The sequence below is a fragment of the Muntiacus reevesi genome, chromosome 7, assembly GCF_963930625.1.
Source record: "Muntiacus reevesi chromosome 7, mMunRee1.1, whole genome shotgun sequence".
Lineage (NCBI taxonomy): Eukaryota > Metazoa > Chordata > Mammalia > Artiodactyla > Cervidae > Muntiacus > Muntiacus reevesi.
In genome coordinates this window covers 16,075,278-16,095,089 of record NC_089255.1, presented here as the reverse complement: position 1 = coordinate 16,095,089, position 19,812 = coordinate 16,075,278, and the positions used below count along the sequence as shown (strand labels likewise).

The window sequence follows — 19,812 nt, the reverse complement described above, 5'->3', positions numbered from 1 at the left end:
CCACGGGGATTCACCAGGCAACAATACTGGAATGGGTTGCCATGCCCTCTTCCAGGGGATCTTCCCAACCCAGGGATTGAGCCCAGGTCTCCCACATTGGATGTGGATTCTTTACCATCTAAACCACCAGCACTTACCATTATCTGAATTTATCTATATCTCTGTCCTACTTGCTGACCAGTGTATCATCTCCATGAGGGAAGGACAGTTTGGGTTTTCTTCACTTCTATATTCCCAAATCTTAGGATACTGTTTGTTTTAGATATACCAGGCACTAAATAAACATTTATGTGCTGAATGATTTCACAATCTATACATATACAGGAATCTATTTTTCATGATGAGTGAATATGTTTTCAGCATAGTAGGTGAAACATAACCAAGTCAAAGGAGAAACAGGACTTTACTATAATAAATAAATTTTATTTTTCCTACCATATAGTTTAAGAAAACCAGACATTAGTATAAGCTGGAAGAACATCTCTGAGTCTGGAAATAGATCTCTGCCTTTTCATTCATAATGGATTGTCGACTGGAAAATCAGAGGCTGGCATTCAACAATATGTAACAAAGTGTTGATATACAGGGTTAACAGGTGTTTCATATATAAAGGATACCATGGCCAAACCAAATTCAGGACAAAGCAGATGGGAATGAAAGGTTTCTCTGACACATCTGACGAAAGCATTCTTTTCCAGAACAGCATTCTGCCTTCCTCAGACTATCTCCTGGGAACTGAGTTCCTTCTACAAAAACACTTGGAGAAAGATTGCTGCAGACCAAATATCTAAATCACTTTGTATTCAAATGCCTTCTAAACATCCCACTTCTAATTCCAATCAACAAGGACCTATTCTTGTCTCTTTTTAAAATATATTTTATTTATTTTGGGCTGCACTGCATCTTTGTTGCTGCGTGCGGGCTCCTCTCCAGTTGTGATGTGCAGGCTTCTCATCGCAGTGGCTTCTCACTGTGGAGCAAGGACTCCAGGGCACTCAGGCTCAGCAGTTCAGTAGTTGCAAGTCCCGGGCTCTAGAGCTCAGGCTCAGGCTCAATTGCTCTGAGGCATCTGGGATCTCCCTGGACCAGAGATCACACTGTGTCCCCTGCATTAGCAGCGGATTCTCAACCACTGGACCATCAGGGAAGTCTGACAAATTCATGTCTTTAGGAAAGAAGGAGTTCCTCTCCAAAGACTGCACAAGGAAAATTAAACTCTCCATTTGTGACTGAAGGAAGAGGCAAGTGACTAAATGGCCTCATTCAAGCATACCTGAGTTTTATCACAATGAAAATGATTGGTACGTTTTAGAGTAGTGTTTCTTAAGCCAAGGGAGGGGGAAGAGGTACATCCCTTTAGGAGTGTGCCTGCTCCCCCTCTCCCCTTAGGAGACAGGGCCTTGGTGAGCAATCGCTACCAGTGGGAATATGGGATATCTACAAAGCGTATTGAGATGTTAAAAAAAAAAAGAGAGAGAGAGAACTGCTACCTTAAAAGACAAGGCTTCCAGAGTGGCTCAGTGGTAAAGAACCCACCTGGCAATGTAGGAGCCACAAAAGACCTGGGTTCATCCCTGGGTCGGGAAGATCCCCTGGAGAAGGAAATGGCAGCCCACTCCAGTATTCTTGCCTGGAGAATCCCATGGACAGAGGAGCCTGGCAGGTTACAGTCCATGGGTTGCAAAGAGCCGGACACAACTGAGCATACATATACACATTAAAAGATATCCTCCCAGTGAGGTTTTCAACTGACCCACTGCCAATCTTTTTAATTCTGGAATGGCTTAGCAAAACTATATTCACATTAGACTTCATAACACTTAAAGATAATGAATATATTTGAACACATTCTCATTCAACATTAGAAGTTTCCAAATCAGTGTACTGCAAACTGTTATAAAATTTAATTGTAACACTGTCCAAAAGTATACAATGGGACTAAGTTTACCAAATGTATAAAAACATTATGAAACACTTGGCCTCATTTTGTTAGATTTAACATTTCATTTTCATCATTAAGCATGCTGAAAAAGCAATGTAACCAAAGATTAAATATTATTAAAGTCCTTCCAATTAGTCACCTGTGATCTTTCAACTACTTCTGAGCTAAATGAAGAACCTTATGTTACTTTCTATAAACAAGAGAATTGAGAAGCCTTTATGCCTTTGGCATTACTAAAATGGAGTACGTAAACTTAGTACCTCTGTCCACCATAAAACTGAAGTTACAGTAGGATGAAATAGAAGCCCAGAACCCCTGGTAGAGTAAAATTCCAGTAATAGTATCAACCTCTTGCCAAAAAGACAAATTTTGTCGTGCAGCTTGCAATTAATGTACCAAAAATTTACCAGCCTATATAATTTTATCAGTCTACCTTCCCCAGAGGAAGTAAACAGACAATAAAACTAATGAAATCATATTTGTTGACCACTCATATCCGATATAAATTGCTACTTGTCTTCAGAGGATTAGTTGATGAGCTACTTACAAGGTCATTCAAATGTCTGGGCGTTAACCATAGAGGCAGTGTTCTAAGAAACTGGGGTGTTCCTGAGTCAGCAGAAGAGGGTCCTGCATTGCGATGGATGGCCCCTTACGTTGTTAGCAAGTGCATGTCAGGGAGTGATGGGCCTCTGTTAAAAACTGTTTTGCATCAGCATTTCTGTACTCTATGAAAACACCATGAAATACTGAACTTTTAATGAGTAATGCAACAGATGAGAAAATATTCAGTGCTTTAGTACTCCACAGAGTAGAAAGCCGAGGACAGAGCCTTAGGTTGTGAGCTGCTGAAAGTTAGACCAATCAAAACACAGCTGATAGGCCCTGTGCATTCTGGAATTCGTGACACCAGCATTTCTGCAAGTTTGGCCCCTGGCCCTCCTGACAATCACCTGGGGAACTTGTTCCAGTACAGACCTTCTGCAGGAAACCAACATTTTAAACTAGTAAAGCAGCATCTCCTGACTCGCCTGGAGGATCTACATTTATCACAAGCTCACCACGTGTTTCCATCCCTTTGCAAAGTCTTTGGTATCCTCTGCACATGAACATTAAATTCTGCAGCACATATGAAATGCTGAAGCAACATTAAATGTATAACCTCCCCAAATAGTGTATGTCATTGGTTAAAAGGTGATAGATGAGTACAACCAATTGGGATTAACTCAGTCAGTGCCCTCTGGGTAACACACTTTACCTCTGCTGCATAATACTTCACAGCATCAAACTGGCTACAAGAAAACAGAGCAAAACAGAACATATGACACCCAGCCACAGGCTATGAACTTTTAACAAAATCCAAGTCCATAATGACATGGGAATCTTGCATGGTGAAGCAGAATGGACTTGTGGGAAAAAATGGCTCTTTCAATTCATTCCCTTCACTAGGTGGGGAAAGGTCCCTCCCCAAACTAGGTTTCTTCATTCTGGAATGCCTTCCCAGTCCCCACAGCTCCCACAGACTCAATCTCTGTTTCTCAGGTTCCCAGACTGACCTTCCCAGTTCATCCTCTTCCACTGTGGCAGGAGAGACTTTGCTACATGAATCTCATCAGATGAAGCATGTTCCATTTCCCAAGAGTAATACTTCAAGGGCAGTAAAGCTTAATCCAACTAATTAATAGTAAAGCTATACGGGTGGTATGCCTAATCCAAATGTTTAAATAGAATTGGAGAACACACTTTAAATAAATTAAAAGCTAAATGGAATAATGATTTGCATGAATGAGGACTGACTTGAACCCACGTCCCCCTTTTAAAATAGTACTTACAGAATCCAATGCACATCTAGAGAAATGTCCCCAGTTAAATACCTCATTGACCCGCTCAAAAATGCCAAGATATCAAGCATTATAAATGTTTTAGGCCATTGTAAACTGGGACCGCGCCACTGCTCATGGTAGTTAGGATGTTGTAGCTTAATGCTGACGTTTGGTACGAAAAGCTCATGGTGTGAATCAGGTTTCCTTTTTATGTAATTCCGGCTCGGGAATCCGATACAGGGCAGCTGAGAAATAAACTATGTTGCTGAGGCTGAAGATGAGGCACAGAAGTATGGCTCCGGCTATCTGGGCGAACAACAGAGGCCTGCAGTGGGCCAGGAGCCACTCCTTCCTCAGAGTCTTGTCCAGAAGGATGGCTTCCATCTGCATGTGCGTGGCCAGGATCACACACACGTGAAACAGCTGGTGACTGTGACCTAAAGCAAATACACAAAAGGCCACCAAAATCAGCGACGAGAAAGGAATGGATACTGACAACACCCCATGGCTTGTGTGCTAAAAACACTCTGTGGCGTAAAAGAAGCTAGATACAAGATACCCACTGTCTGGAAAAGGCAAATCTGTAGAGACAGAAAATAGACTAGCTGTTGTTTTGGATAGGGGGTAGGAGTTGGAATTAACAGTACATGGGTAGGAAGGATCTTACTGGAGTGACGAAAATGTTCTAAAACTCATATACGGTGATGGTTACACAATGTGGTAAATTTGCTATTAAAAAAAAGATTGAATTGTACACTTGAAGTTAGGGTATTATGTTATGTATAACGCACGCGCTCAGTCGCTCAGTTGTGTCTGACTCTTTGCGACCCCATGGACTGCAGTCTGCCAGGCTCCTCTGTCCATGGAATTTTCCAGGCAAGAATAATGGAGTGGGTTTCCATGCCCTCCTCCAGGGGATCTTCCCAACTTAGGGATCAAACCGTGACTCCTGTGTCTCCTGCATTGGCAGGTGGATTCTTTACCACTAGCACCACCCGGGAAGCCCGTATGTGATATTTTTTAAATATCTTATGAGAAAAATAAAAAGGCCATCAGAGAAAACCAAATCCATTTTTAAAACAACTTATCCGCCAGTCCTGTTTTTCACATGAGAAAGTTCTGAAGTTTACCTCTTGAGAGCTATTACCAGTCAGGTCTGATTCTGACTTCAATACCAAAGGGGAAGCCAGCCAGACTTCCTGTTGGCCACTTCTGAGATGCTCCTCTCCCTACTGCTGGTTAATTCCAGACACAATGAGGGGCTCTTCCTCTCTGACACCGCACAGGACCCCGGTCAGCACGTATGCATCCCCAGAGGGTGGGAGCCCAGTGGACGGAGGCTGCAGTATGCAGGGGGTACTGACTTGGTAGCTGGTGAGAAAAGGAGTCCATTGCCCAGGGCTGGGGATTGCCTTGGGGGACAGTCCACAGAAACCAGGAGTAAGATGAGAAGACCACATGTTTCATGGGCTGAATTGTACCTCCCCCTCCCAAATTCACATGTTGAAAGTCTTAACTCCCAGTACCTGAGAATGTGGCCGTATCCAGAGATAGGGTTTTCAAAAGACAATTAAGTTAAAACGAGGTCACTAGCATGGGACTCACTCTGGTATCCTTATAAGAAGAGGAGATTAGGATGTACATGTACACAGAGGTGAGATCAGGTGAAAAGAAATGGAGATGGCCCCTGGCAAGCCAAGGAGAGAGGACTTGGAAGAAACCAACCCTGCCAACCCTTGATCTTGGGCTTCTAACCTCTGGATTATGAGAAAATAAACTTCTGTTGTATCAGCCATGCAATCTGTGGTTCTTTGTTATGGCAGCACTAGCAAACTAATACAAGAGTTAAATAAGGACCCTCCTTCAGTTAAAAAGAAAAAAAAGAATTCAGTGTTGTACCCCCAGGATTTATCCTATAGTAAGTATTCAATAAATGTGTCCATGGAAGGGACCAGGCTGGCCATCTGCCCTAATGAGCAAGAGCCAAGTCGGGAATGAAGATGCAGGAAAGTTGAATGAGTGACCAACGACGTCCTTAGGGCTGCCAGCAGCCCAGCTGCATCCTCCAGGGAGATACCGTGCCTGGAGGGGCCAGCCCTCCCTCACTCCAGCCATACCACTGGGCTGTGTACAATTTCCAAATCTGTGTGTTTTGTGGCAGAAGTGGTTCCTTATCCAGCTGAAAACCGTACTGTCCAAGGACACAGGGCCAAGCAGTAGGAAGTGACCAGCTGCGCTCACCAATTGAGGCACCAACCCGTCTCCATTAGGGCAGGAGACAAAAAGACGGAAGAGCCAAGAGCACTGGACAGATGTGAAATGGGCCTGCAGCAGGAAAAGTGATGTCAACACTCCCCTCTGGCAGGAATAGGGAGGAGTTTCCTGTGGGCATTGGGGAGGAAGCTCAAAATCTGGCTGACTCTGTTATTTAAGGACAGAGATCTTTCCAAAGCCCTTGTTTAAGATTTTGTCGTTATCTGCCATCTCTGCCATATCCTCCCAGTGGAGTGTCTTTCTGCTCTAGGCCCAAAAGGACAGGATAGAGGTGAGCAAATAAAATGTCATTAAGAAGCCAGAGTCGGCAAAATAAGGCCCAGTGTCTATTTGTTTTTCCTGCCGACCCCAGACTTTGTACATGATCAGCTCTATTTCTTCCGGCTGGGCAGGCTCCTTGGGCAGGTTCCAATCCCCTGGCCCTCACATCTCCCTCCTCTTTTGAAATCTGCCCTCTAACCACTTTGCTCATTGTGATCCCTTCTGGCAGAGGAGAAGGAATAAAGATGAAACTCTTGTCAAAGTAAAATGTGGTCACGTTTCTTGGGTAGAAGATGGAAACTCGTGGACAAAATGGGGCCTGGGGAGAACCGAGGTTCGTGCTCGCCACCTGGGGGTGAGGACTTAGATCTCCATGGTGGCTTATCCAAGGAGCTCTCACCCCAGGAGCCCTCAGCCTCACCAGAAATGGGCAAGGGTCCCTCCTCCAGCCAGTCCCAGAGCCATGGTGGAGGAGACACGTTCCATAGCGCTGCCCACGTCCCTTGACAGAGAGGAAGGAACTCCGCCCGCAGGTATAAACCCCTGTGGCTCTGACGCCGCCTCTTCACCACATGGCTTCTCTGGCTTGAGCATGTTCAGGCTCACCTGGAGAATCACTCGGCTTCTGAGAGAGTGCTGGGCCCACCCCAACGGGATGTCTCGGGGGGTGGGGGCTGAGATCCGCATGTTCCCAGGTGAGGCTGAGACTACACGTCCAGACTGGGACCTGCTGAGGCTGGGAAGCACTGCTCTGCCACGATTCCGGGCACCATCACACCCGCCTGAGTGAGACACTCTTTCCTCTCCTTGGCACTGCCCCCCGCCGGCTGATACCCTCAGAGCCTTCTGTACCCCGTTTTTCCTCTTCCTCTTTACAGCTGCCTTCCATGGTCACTTAATAATGGGATTTCCCGTTCGAGGTAATAGTAGGACTCTCCTGTCCCCATCCCACCAGAAATGCTTTAGGACCCTAGACCCACCTTCTCTCCATCCCCCACCACCCTCCCTGGGCATCCACGGTCTGTGTACATCCTGGCCTCTGTCTCCTGGCAGTTTCGCTCACCGTGGCCTGGGCCTGGAGAACTTCCTGAGACTTTGCTTCTCACCCTGCCCCCGCCTCCCCTCGGCAACTACACGCGCTCATGTCAGGGATGGGACGCCCTCTGGGCAGCGGGGCCCCCACGCGCTCACCGATGTAGTCGAAGCGTCCAGGAGCCAGGCGCTCTGGCAGATGCGCCGAGTAGAAGAAAGAGGCCAAGAGGGTCATGGCCACGTGCTTCTGGTGGTAGAAGATGGCTTCGTTCTCCGCACTTTCCCCGGGGAACAGGAACACCTGCAGGGATTTGAAGACACGTCAAGCCTTCAAACGGATAACCTACAAGGACCTACGGTACAGCACAGGGAACTCTGCTCAGCAAACTGTAATAACCTAAACGGGAAAAGAATTTGCAAAAGAATAGATACCTGTTTATCACTGAATCACTTTACTGGACGCCTGAAACTTAACACAACATTGCAAATCAACTATACTCCAAGGTAAAACGAAAAGCTTAAAGAAAGAAAGAAATATCAGGTCTCGAGAGGAGGTCTGTAGACCTTCCCACGCACATGAGTGGACTCTGCGCCAAGGCCGTTCCCTCCCGGCATCTGTGCTTGGAAAGGGGCCTCACAGGGCCTGTGTGAGCAGGCTTCCTGTTCTGGGTGTGAGCAACTGAGACCTAAGGTAAGTGTATTTTAACCTCCTGCATGCTCATGAGAGCCTTTGGGTTATTTAGTTACAAAAAATGAAGGAAGGAAGGAAGGAAAGGAAAACAACAGAAGTGAAGAGAAAAGGAAAGGAAAAAAAAAATCTTGCTAGATATATCACTACCCTGCAGCCCCCACCCCTGGGGCTAAAATGTAAGTATAGTTAAAAAACGGCCCATTCACACTTGAACTCACTTTTAACCAGCACATCCCTTGAATTGATGCTCTTAATTAAGGTTTTAAGGCCTAGGAATTCCTGGAAGGCCTTCTGAGTCATCAAAAACTATTCATTATGGACATTATCCTGGTTTGGAGTTTGGAATGGTTTTTGTATGATTGTTAAAAATAGCGGCAGCCACCACCTACGAAAGGCACTAGGCCAGGCCTTCTATGTGCATCATTTCATCGAACCTCAGCAGTGACCACAGGGCAGACTCCTTTTCCCCCATTTTGCAGATGAGAGTACTGGGCTGGAAGGTGACTGGCCAACCACTAATGAGTAAAGTCAGGCTGATTTGCAGAGCCTGTGGGCTCAGCCACAGCACCGTTCAGGATCAGACCTCTCCACCCCACTGCCCAGCATCTGATGCGGCCGAGAGCCAGGAGCAGCCATCACTCATCCTAACGCGAGCCTGTGCTGTCTGCTCTGGTGGCCTGTGGGGCTGGCTGGTTCTCTCTGCGCTGGTTTCCTGGTGTGGTCTGTGTCCTCGAGGAAGGATTCAAGGGAGTGGGCTGCATCCCCCTCTCTGGGTCTCCCCAGACCCACACGGGCTGAGCATGGAGCACAGCCTCAGTGCCTCAGCTGGTGGAGCCAGCCCGATCCCTCTCCTTCGGCCCTGGGCGCTGCCATCCTGGCCTCAGGCATCAGACTCTTACACTGCCTACACCCACGGGGCCTGGGCCCAGAACTGCTGAGCACATCAGGTCTGCTTATTTGATGACCCCTCTTCTACCCCCCTGTGAAGGAGGGGGTGTCATCCTCATTTAGATAAGGAAACTGAGGCTCAGAGAGGTTATGTTCGTTGCCTAATGTCACACAGCCAGTGAGCAGTGGGGCTGGGATTTGAACGCATGGCTATCTGGGAGGACATGAACTTTTCCTCTTCTTGTCTTCCCTCCTACACCCTCTTCCTTTGTGTTCCCCATCTAATTCCCATCTATCCTTTAAGACCTTCAGTCATATGCTTTCCTTCACCCCTACTTCTATGTTAATTGATGATAATATATAATAATGCATTTATGGGACTCTCACCACCAGCTAGCACTGTACACATTATCTCATGTAATCCTCCCCATAGCCTGACACAAGGAGGTGTTGCTACCAGGACATTTTATAGATGAGGGAGGTTAAGACACAAAGATGGTAGAAAACTTGCCCCAAGTCTTGCAGTGAGTGAATATTAGAGATTTGCCTCCAGAGCCCACTCTCCTGCTCACTCTACTAAACCCCAGGGCTGCCTCCCCTGCCCAGCCCTCCGAGATTGCTCCTGAGCCTCCAGGTAGCCCTGGCCACTGATGCATCTCCTAGAGCCACCTACCTAGTGCCCCTGGTAGGTGGCAGCTGCCTATGTCCGTCAGGGCCTCTGTGTTCATGCCGTCTACTAGTCTGCGAGCGCCATTAAGGGAGTACGCGGGGCTCGACTGCCATGCATTCTACTGTGACCAGGACAGCATCTGACCCCCAGAGCTCAGGACACAATTGATTCCCGGGTGTTGCCAACAGACAGAGAGGGGTCAGAGCAGGGCCCTTACCCTGAATAAGATGGGAAGGGAGTCCCAGGTGTAGGGAAAAGCAAAGGCCAGGACACGCAGCATCTTGCAGAGCCCGGGCTTCTGTATCTCAAAAAACCTAAATCAGGCAAGGAAACGGGGGAGAAATGAGAATGAAAAGGAGTTTCAGTCAATAACACACACACACACTAAAAATAACCAAGGCCGAGTAACCCACAGAAACAACCACTTGTGCACAAACTCCTCCCCTCGGCCAGCAGCTTCTCCACCAGCCCTCTCCACTTCTCCCCCACCCCCCAGGGGAAGGGCTCCAACTCAGATGTGAAAAGAGTTTGGAGGCACCATCTCCCGGCACCATAAGAAGCAATGGTATCCAAAATCAGGGAGAAGGCCTGGAGCAAAAACCCTTCAAGGGCCAAGTTATCTAACTGCCGAAAAGAGCCTCCAGAGGTCAAACCAGCAGCCGCTAGGAGGCTGTGGGGCGTGGGCGGCCCAAACGCACAGGCGCCTGGGGCCAGCACCTCCGCCAAGGTTGAGATGCTTAACTAGTCAGAGTCGCCAGGTGATCGCCCTGCAAAAGCCCTGGGTACAATTAAGTGTTTAATGACAAGAGATTTCTGGAATATTTAATAACACACACAGGAATACCAGGCTGGGGAAACTGAGTAAACATGGTCCTTCCTTCTCTTTTTTTTTCCTTCCTTCTCTCTTTCATCACCAACCCCACCTGCCTCTGGTTCAAAGACAGAGGAAGCCAGCATTAAAATGAGGGGTGCGGAAGTCACCAAGACGGGCAGGTCCTTCAGGATGGAACACCACGGGGCCTCAGCTAGCTCGGGCCGAGCCTGCGGAGTGGGCAGCAGCTGAGGGTGCGGGGAGACGGGCAGCACAGATGGCAGGCTAGACACTGGGGGGGCAAGGGAGTGGACGAGAGGCTCCGCACAAAACCACAGCCCTGAAGTGGGGCTCAGGCCAGGGAGAGCCCACACTCCCAGGCTGGGCCGGGTGGCAGGGCAGGCACCCGCTTCAGTACCACATCGTACTGGCGGGCTGCGTTCTCCCTTGGAACCCACAGGACTGTGAGGCCAGAGCCTCCCCCTGCAAAGGTGATCTGCAGAACCAGGGAGTTGAGGCTTGTAGGGTGGCTGTTATGGGGCCGCCTGTTAGAGGACGGGGGTGCTGGGGCCCTCCAGCCCTTTTCAACAGTCCTGCCCCTCATCATACTCTGCTGCAGGTGGGGTCTGCTCCTCACCTCTGCTCCCCAGGTGCCCTGTCCCAGCCCACTTGCCCACCCTTTCTCTACCAAACAGGGTCTGCTGCTCCCCCAGCCCAGGTCCATCCCTTCCAGCAGGATCTTCACATCCTCTATGAACCAGTGCAGTCACCTGACTATGAGCCCCACTGTGCCCACCTCCTCTGGCATAGAATATGGCAGAGACACCCCCATCTGCCTCCAGGGTGGTCAGGGAACCCTCCTCAAGGGTGGGGCTGGGTCTGCTCAGCTCTCCAACCCCAGCATCTGGCTCAGAAGTGTGCCTGAGGATGTGGACATCTGCTCGGCAGCCCAGCCTGGGGACCCCTGTTCACCGTGGGCCCCAAGAAACCCCATAACCTCCAGAGATGAGCTTCAACTTCACTCAAGCCCATGGGCATGTCCCTTCTTCTTTTCTGACCCTGTGGACACTGGGCAGAGAAGGAAGAGAAGCTCAAGGAGGAGGAGGAGAAATAAGGGACCTCAACTCATCATCCCCCAGAACAGAACCCCAGCCTTGGAGGAAACCACAAACCCTGGGATTGGCGAGGCTGCAGAGGGTCACAATCTGGCAACAGTGTTTGTCTTGGACACCCTGAGTCTGGTCCAGTCCCTGACCTTTGTGACCATCTCAGCCAGCACGTGATGTAACCCTCGTGTGCCCCAGAATCCTCGTGTGTACCACAGGGATGACTACAGAATCCCTTAAGGGCTTGTTGCAAGGGTTTAATCAAATGATGCTCACTAGGAGCTTACAGCTGTGCAGAGCACAGAGTAACACTCATGAAATGGCAGCATTTTTTTTTAATGTGTTGTAGGAGCCATCCTCTCCCTCTCCCCATCTTGTAGCCACGTGGTACCAGAAAACAGAACAGGAGGGAACAGACAAGCTCTGGGTGATTTGCCTAAAATCAGCTGGGCTAATAGGAGGCAAAGCGAGGATTTACACCCAGGCCTTCTGGTCGGCTTCCCAACCTCTCCCCTTGGGCAGGTCTCAGACCACCCCCCAGCCTCTGCTCTTTCGGACACCCCTCTGCCCCAGGAGGCGAACGGAACACACTTCCACTGCTCCAAGAGTCAGAGCCCATCTTCCGTAGGGCCCTCTCAGTCTACGCTGGCCGACCCTGCCCGACCACGCAAGCCTGCTCCCTCCCTCCCCAGCTCTGCCACCGCCTATCACCTCTGGGTGCAAAGAGACTTGCTCTTAAAGCACGCTCTCTCTGCGGCCACTTACACAGGAAGAAAGCTGGCTGTGGTTGCTGAGGGCCATCCCCCAAAACATGGGTTTCCTGCGACTTGAGACATGGCGCCCGGCCTGATAAAGTACTTCCCCAAGGGCAAACGAACCAGCCTCTCCAGCTGCCAAGCCGAGTCTACAGAGGGAAAAAGGAGAAAAAGCAGAACAGAAGAGAGCAGCAGAGAACAAGAGGCAGAAGGGCCAGCAGCCACAAAGACGGTGGGCCTCCCCCCACCAAAGTGCAATTCCACGTCAGGCCACAGGGTGTCGCCACAGCCAGAGACTCCGAGAGGGAGGAGAAGGAGCCAAGCCTTTCTCCAAAGCGCACCACGCCCCCAAAGCCTCGCCTGGTACCGCAATGCCTGTCCCCCAGGGCTGGGAGTCAGGGAGTCAGGCCTCCCCTGCCTAGAATCAGGTGGGCAGGAAACACTGGATTTCGGGAGAAGCCTCCACCAAGAATGCACGGATACAATACCAGTCTACTCTAAAACCCGATAAATCCTGTTGCAGCAAAGCTGGACAGACGTACAAGTGAATTCCAGAACCATGCTTGAAACAAGAGGGCCTTTGGAAACACCATTCTATTGCTGTGTGTGTGTGTGTGTGTGTGTGTGTGTGTGTGTCTGTGTGTGTGTCTGTGTGTGTGTCTGTGTGTGCGTGCGCAGTGGGGGCGGGGGGTGGTATTATGGCTGTTTTGCTGTTGTGTGGATGACATAACAGGAATGTGGACATTTCCACGTGCTGACCCTTGGCCCCAGCAGCAGTCTATCATCTGGCTGAGCCCTCTGACCTCCGGATGTGTCTGGGAAGCGCTGTCTGCTAAGCCTCCCGTCTCCGGCTCTGACCTCCAAACCCTCCGGGCCTGCCCCATGCCGCTCTGAGCTGCCGCAGCACCACTCCCCGGGCACGGCTCTCACCGCACAGCTCACATTCCACCAGGGACCAAAACCCATCTCTCCCTCACGGCACTGACCACAAGGTGTCCCACAGAGCGCGTGTGTGTCTAAAATCCAACTGCTGGATGCTCTGGCTGGATGAACGAAAAAGTACCCACAGCGACTCGTGATGTACAGCAAACACATGTAACTACCATTCCTGAGCGGGTGGTGATGCTTCCTGGGCTTGCAGGTGGTCAGTAGGTATGAGCAGGCAGGGTCTCTGTCACACCTACCTGGCTCCAAAGCCACAGAGAGGTCATATGTTCTGTCATTTCCCCTGTAAACACTACAGAACAAGAAGGCAGTTTTCTGGAACATGTTCCTTTAAACCAAATTCCATGATTGTTGTTTAGTTGCTAAGTCGTGTCTGACGCTATGCGCCTCCATGGACTGTAGCCTGCCAGGCCCCTCTGTTCATGGGATTCTCCAGACAAGAATACTGCAGTGGGTTGTTATTCCCTTCTCCAGGGGATTTTCCTGATCCAGGGATCACACCTGCATCTCCTGCATTGCAGGTGGATTCTTTACCACTGAGCCACCTGGGAAGCTCCCAGCTCTACGCAGAATTCACCTAAAGGACATGTATTACGTGGGAATGAAGGCCATTTGGACCACACTACTCTGGGAAGCATGTGGATAACTAAAGCACAACTCAAGAGCCCCACCGTCTCCTTTTGTGCTCAGGAAAAGAGGTGGTTCTTGGACTCCTAGCCATACCGCAGACTAATGCAGCAGGAGGGAGAGGCAGGGGCAGGCCTAGGGGATGCAGGGGAGAAGGCAAGGAGAGAAACCTTGGAAAAGTCACTGAAGCTGGCATCATAGATGCTGAAACAGAAGGAACCCAGGGAACTTCATCTCAGGTGCCCCTGCTTAAGGGCCATGATTGGCCCAAGGCCACACAGCAAGTCTGTGAAGCTGGGGCTCCAGACAGCCCCTACCTGCCTCCACGGCTTCCCCTGCAGTTAATCAGGGCCAAGTCTCTCCCCACACAAGCATGAGCCCTCCTCCTCAGACACCAAAGCAAAGACAGAGAATGAAAACAAAGCGGGCAGGTCTTGTAAGAGCAGGATCCACCAGCACACGGGAAGGAGCGAGGACGAGACACAAAGGAAGCTGGATGGGCCCCCAGCGGGACGGCCCACTCTACCCTTGGCTCCAAGCATGTGGCATTTGCTTCTTTCTCCCTTCCTGTTCCCCGAGCCCCCACTGAGTCCCACAGGGCACAGTAGCTGAGCCCACAGAACTGTCTTCCTAGGAAGTTTACTGTCCTTCCTGAGCCTAAGGCCAGTCCTCTGGAGGACACACGAGGAGCCTCCGATCCCCCACCTCTGGATCGCTCTTCCAGCCTCTATCCCCCTCCCCTGCCAGCTGCACAGGCTCCGGCAACTCTGAAGCTCCTTGCTGTCTCCCAGTGCTGGCCCATCCTCACCAGGCCCTCACCCTTATCCAGGCTCTCGGCTCTGTCCAAAACGCCCTTCCCTCTTCTCCAGCTAAAGTGTTCAACGTTCCTCAATGCTCGATTCTCAGGCTGCTTCACAGAACCCTGGCTATCCAAGTAGGTGTCGTTTTGTATTACCATTATTTGCTTATGTTATAAAAAAGCCTTTTCCTCTGGCCTTTAAAAGAAATCTAGACAGTTTGGAGGTCTGCAGTCCGCTGCTTATACTGCATGGGGCACTTTGTGAGGACAAGGACTGAGCCGCGCTCATCTCCATATTCCCCCAGAGAGGGGTTTACCCCCACTCACACCCCAGGCCTTCCCACGAGGTGGAGCAACACAAAACCCAGGCTTGAGACTGAGCCGGCAAACTAGATTCACCCCTGTGGAAAGCAGCTCCATGCTGCCCACCTGCCTCAGGACAGGTGAGGGGAAGGCAAGTTGGGGCAAGCATTCCTGATGCTGTTTAAGGCTCTCCTCTTTGACTTTTAAAGAAAAGCAGCTTGTCAAGTTTGGAAAATCTGCCTACCTCTGGGTCCCACAAAACCCAGTGTCCCCCAAAGAAAGCTGGAGTCAAAATCATTGTGGGGATGTTGCAGAAGCATACCTTGCCACTCCGACCCCTGCGGTTTTCTCCTGAGGAGAGAAGAGCTACGGCTGCCAGGAATAAGAATGCTACAAGGCCATGGCTCAGGAAAGACACAGGCTGGGGGCACGGAGGGTCAGGACCGCCAGCCTTCCTTAGCGCTCTTGCTAACCCACCGTGGACGGCCCCCAGCACCTGGCACCACTACACATGAATGTTACCCCAAAACACCATCATTCGAGAGGCTTCCTCAGTCATATTGGGTACTTTGTTTTTTTACCTTGAATAATCCAGAATAGTTATCCTAAAAAATGCCCCCTTGTACTCACATCCCAGTGAGCTTCCTTGAGTGAAAGGAAAAAAAAAAAAGAACTTGAGCCAGTGAGCTGAGCATGACTCATGGCCATCATGGTTCCCCTGGGGATGTGTCAGATGTTTGAATATCATCTATGCATCACACACATGCATATCTTGTTGTATTGCACTTTGCTTTATTGTGGCTTTTGCAAATTGAAGGTTTGTGGTAACCCCGTGTTGACAGATGATAGCATTTTTTAGCAATAGCGTATTTTTAAATTAAGATGTGTACATTGTTTCTTTAGACATAATGCTATTGCACACTCAATAGACTATAGTGTAAATATAACTTTTATATGCACTGGGAAACCAGAAAGTTCAATGACTTGCCTACTGCGAAGTTGATTTCTTTGCAGTATCTCTGAGGTGTGCCTGTGGCTAGAGGCAGGCCCCTCTCAGTTCCTACTAGCAGACCACCCGTTTATGGAGTACCTCCTCTGGGCCAGGCTTGTGCCAAATATTCTGGATATATTACATCCATCTCACAGGGTAGCTGTGTTTACCCTAATTTTCTTTTTCTTTTTGGCTAAAGCCACATGACTTGTAGGATCTTAGTTCTGCAACCAGGAATTGAGCCCAGTCCACAGAAGTGAAAGTGCCAAGTTTTAACCACTGAACTGGCAGGGGACTCCCTTGAGTGCATTTTATAGATGAGCAAGCTGAGGTTCAAGGAGGGTAAGTGACTCGTCCAGCAACAGGGCCAGCTATATCATTTGCAGGGCAGAAGGAAAGTACGGGACCCCCTTGTTCAAAAATCATTAAGTTTTTCAAAACAACAACAGTGGGGCATGAGACAAGTGCGATGCCCTCTCGATCATGGGGCCCTGAGCACCAGCACAGGCCGTGTGCCTGTGAAGCTGGTCCCGCCCAGTTCCTGGAAGTCCGTGTGGAACTGAGCCCCAGCTCCCGAGCACCTCTTCCGCGGTCCCCTCCGGCAGTCCGGGGAGCCTCGCGCTCCACCGCCACCCGCCCCTCGCCCTCTGTGGCAGAGCAGCCGGGTACCTGGAGTAGCAGGAGAGCCAGATGCTAACGATGGTGTTCAGCACGGCCAGGGTCAGGTAGTAGTCATGGAAGGCGGTGCTCACCAGCGTGTCCGGGAAAACATAGGCCGAGTAGGCGACGGCACAGCCTGAGGGAGCAAACCCAGCCGTGGGCAAGAAGCCAGGACTCAGCACTGTCTGGAAGCCATGGGAAGACCACCCCGCCCTGCATCTGGCTGAGCCCCCATCACCCCCACAGACCCTGAGCCGTCCTGCACCCCACCCAGGCTATGCCATCACCCCCTGCAGCCTGTAGGTCCCCGTCTCCCTTCCCTGCCCACCCGGATCCCACCCTGAGAACTGTTCTGGGAGCCCAGTGCTGCTCCAAGGGCTTGAGAGGTATTAACTCTTATAATCTTTACAGCCACCCTCGGACATCAGTCCTGCAACTGATGCTCATTTTACAGATGAGGAAACAGAGTCACAGAGAGGTTTGGTAATCCACCCAGGGGTACACAGAGAGAAAGCAGCAAAGCTAAGCTTCAAACACAGGCAGCGCAGCAACAGCCCCTGCTTTTAACCTCATGCTGTGGTCCCCGATGACACCCCAGTGTGCTCGGCTTTGCCCTGAGATGATGACACGGGTGTTCCTTGTGGAATAATCAGCTGTGTGGGGGAGACAGTGCGGGCAGGGAGAGCCCTTGCTGAAGGGGGGCTGTCACATCAGGGGGCTGCGGGCCAGGTCAGCTAAGAAACCGAGCACGAGGGGCTAGCCTCGGCGTTTGTGTGGTTTTAGGCTTCGGAGTTTGTGAGGGAAGGGTTACTGAAGGACCTTCTAGCACCTGCCTGCTGCAGCTTTTATTCAAAAGAACAAGGACCAGCACTGTCCTTTTCAAAGCGGGCAGCTGTGTCCAGGGGCCTGGACCAGAGGGCCTTTCTAGGCCGAGGTCCCTCTGGGAGAGGCAGCCACAGATCTGTCAGCCTAGGGCCTAAGGTCGGATCTAAGGTCACCGGTTATCCAAAGATAAAGAGAACTTGGAATCCAAGTTCAAAGCTGCAGCAGGCCTCAAGCCACGCAAGTTCAGCCTCTGCCTTTGATCCTATTTGTTGAGATCTAGGGAAGCTGGGGACATGCCCAGGGTCCCACAGGCAGAAAGGGCCAAGGATCACCACCTCCTGGGACAGCGCTCCCACTCCTGCAGGTCGCCTGTGTGATGCCAGCTGGGAACAGCCCGCAGGAGGACAGACAGACCCTTCTCTCAGCCTGATCCCGTGGGGAGGCTCCCACGTGGCCCCGGAGGCATGCAGTCTGTATATACTGGCTGGGGCCAAGTTCCATGGGTGACATGAGCGAGGGAGCCCCAGCGCCTGCCAGAACTGCAGTGGGAGGCAAAGCTGATGAGAGCTCCAGGTGGCAGGGTGAGGTGGGTGCTGAGGATGGGTGGGCGCGGCAAAGGCGCTGGTCCTTTGGACGTTCCGACAGGTGCTTGGGGGCAGAGGGGGCTTTCCCGGGAACAGGAGCAGGACACAGTGCTGGATGCCAGACCAATGAAAGTGAACATCCCCTTTCAGGCAATGGGGGCCACCGAAGGAGTTTAAGCAGGGGATTAAAATGGCCAGAGCCTAGTCAAAGCGCACGTGCACGGGAGGGCTGCGTGGGAGGGGAACAGTGGGACACCAGCGAGGAAGCTGAGCAAACGCCACCCTCCAGGGGTCGGGGGTTTCCACGGGGTTGGGGAGGAGGAGAGGTGGCTGCAGGCAAGGGAGCCCAGGGGGACCCCCAGCCTCTCTCACCTGACTAGACCTTCCTCTCAGGTTTACTGAACACCCCCCCAAGTCAGATTCTCAGCTACGGACTGGAAAACCAGATGAGGAAGATGCATGAACTGTCCCTAGGGAGCTCTTCCCAGTGAGGAGAGGAAATGAGGGAGTCACTGCAGGAGCTCCAGGGAGGTGCATCCAGGCCCGGGGACTTGAGGAAGCCACAGGCAGGGGCCCTGAGGCTCCCAGGCCCTGGCTCTGCCATTTACAAGCTGCACGATCTGGGTAACTGACCTTTACTGTTCTCATCTACAGCATGGGTGTAATGATACCCCGCAGCTCAGGGCCCTGCTGTCAGGGTGGGTGACTGGAAGCCGGCCGTGGCGGGAGTATATACACTATAGCTATCTGCCATCACCACAGGCTGGGACTTCTGTCCCCAGGGAGCCAGCTGTTCAGTGTTTGCCAGCACACCTCTGGACAAGTTTCTTTTAAAACCCTCATCAGGCACCCGGGCAGGGGCCCTGGCATGGCAGCGACCCTTCTGCAAGCTCAGCAGAGCCTCACAGTGAGCCCAGCTCCCAGGGGAAGGAGCAGGTGGCTCGGTCTCGGGGGACAGAAGGCGAGAGCAGGGCCTCACGCACCCAGGCTGAAGAGATTGACGGCGCCATAGTCCAGGAAGTAGCATATGTGGCGGGCGTTCCTGGACATGGAGCTGAAGGTGTGTGCACAGCTGGACGCCAGGGGGAACAAGCAGCTGGCGCCCATGTACACCAGCAGAGGCCAGGAGTAGCTGTCGTTCAGGATGTCCGTCGCTTGCAGGGTGCTCACGAACCTCCACGAGAAGAACCTGGAACACAGGGGTGCACCTTCAACCTTTGGGGTGACGGCTCCTCCTGCCGCCTTCACCTGACTGTCGCCTGCCTGCCCTCCCCCTGGGATGACCAACCCCTACGTGCTCTCACTTTGCTGACATGCCAGGGGCAAGGAAGAGTGAGCGGGGTCCTTAGTGTTTGGACATATACAGGAAGGGCAATGGTCCAGTCTGCGTACTCTGCATGTGGTGACAGATCCCTCTTACAGCTTCTTGCCCAAGTGACTCTCCACTTTTGGCTTGCATGCTCCCAGGGACAGGGAGCTCACCACCTCCCAAGACAGTTCTGAGTGTTTGAAAGTTTCACTGAGCTACTATCTGTCTCCCTGGAGTTTCTCTCCACTGGATCAGCCCTAGTTCTCCCTATCAGCACCACAGACAACAAACCCAGCAAATATCTCACCACTGTCTTCATAATCCCTCCCCACCTCTTTGACCTTCACATTAAAGAACCTCAGTGCATTCAGCCATTCCTCATAGGATCCAACTTTGGCCTTGTCATTCTCTCCATGGTTGGTCAAGCTCCCCTTGTGGGAAGAGCCCTCAAAGAGAAACAACCCCTCTATCTGGAAAGTCTAGAAGGCAACAGGACTATTTTCTCCCCCCTCTTCC

At 51.2% G+C, this 19,812-nt stretch overlaps 1 protein-coding gene across 3 annotated transcripts in view; it reads right to left on the bottom strand.

Annotated features, from left to right (window-relative positions):
• Positions 1 to 402: 402 nt before the first annotated feature.
• PAQR5 (progestin and adipoQ receptor family member 5) overlaps positions 403 to 19,812 on the bottom strand; it is a 91,218-nt gene continuing 71,808 nt past the window's right edge. For all 3 annotated transcript variants that reach the window (XM_065940894.1, XM_065940893.1, XM_065940895.1), the window contains exons 4-8: positions 18,971 to 19,176; positions 16,588 to 16,714; positions 9,799 to 9,895; positions 7,492 to 7,633; positions 403 to 4,202 (exon numbers count right to left, since the gene is read on the bottom strand). In XM_065940894.1, the coding sequence (XP_065796966.1) occupies positions 3,961 to 4,202; positions 7,492 to 7,633; positions 9,799 to 9,895; positions 16,588 to 16,714; positions 18,971 to 19,176 (814 nt within the window). In that variant the 3' untranslated portion in view covers positions 403 to 3,960. The remainder of the gene's footprint in view (positions 4,203 to 7,491; positions 7,634 to 9,798; positions 9,896 to 16,587; positions 16,715 to 18,970; positions 19,177 to 19,812) is intronic.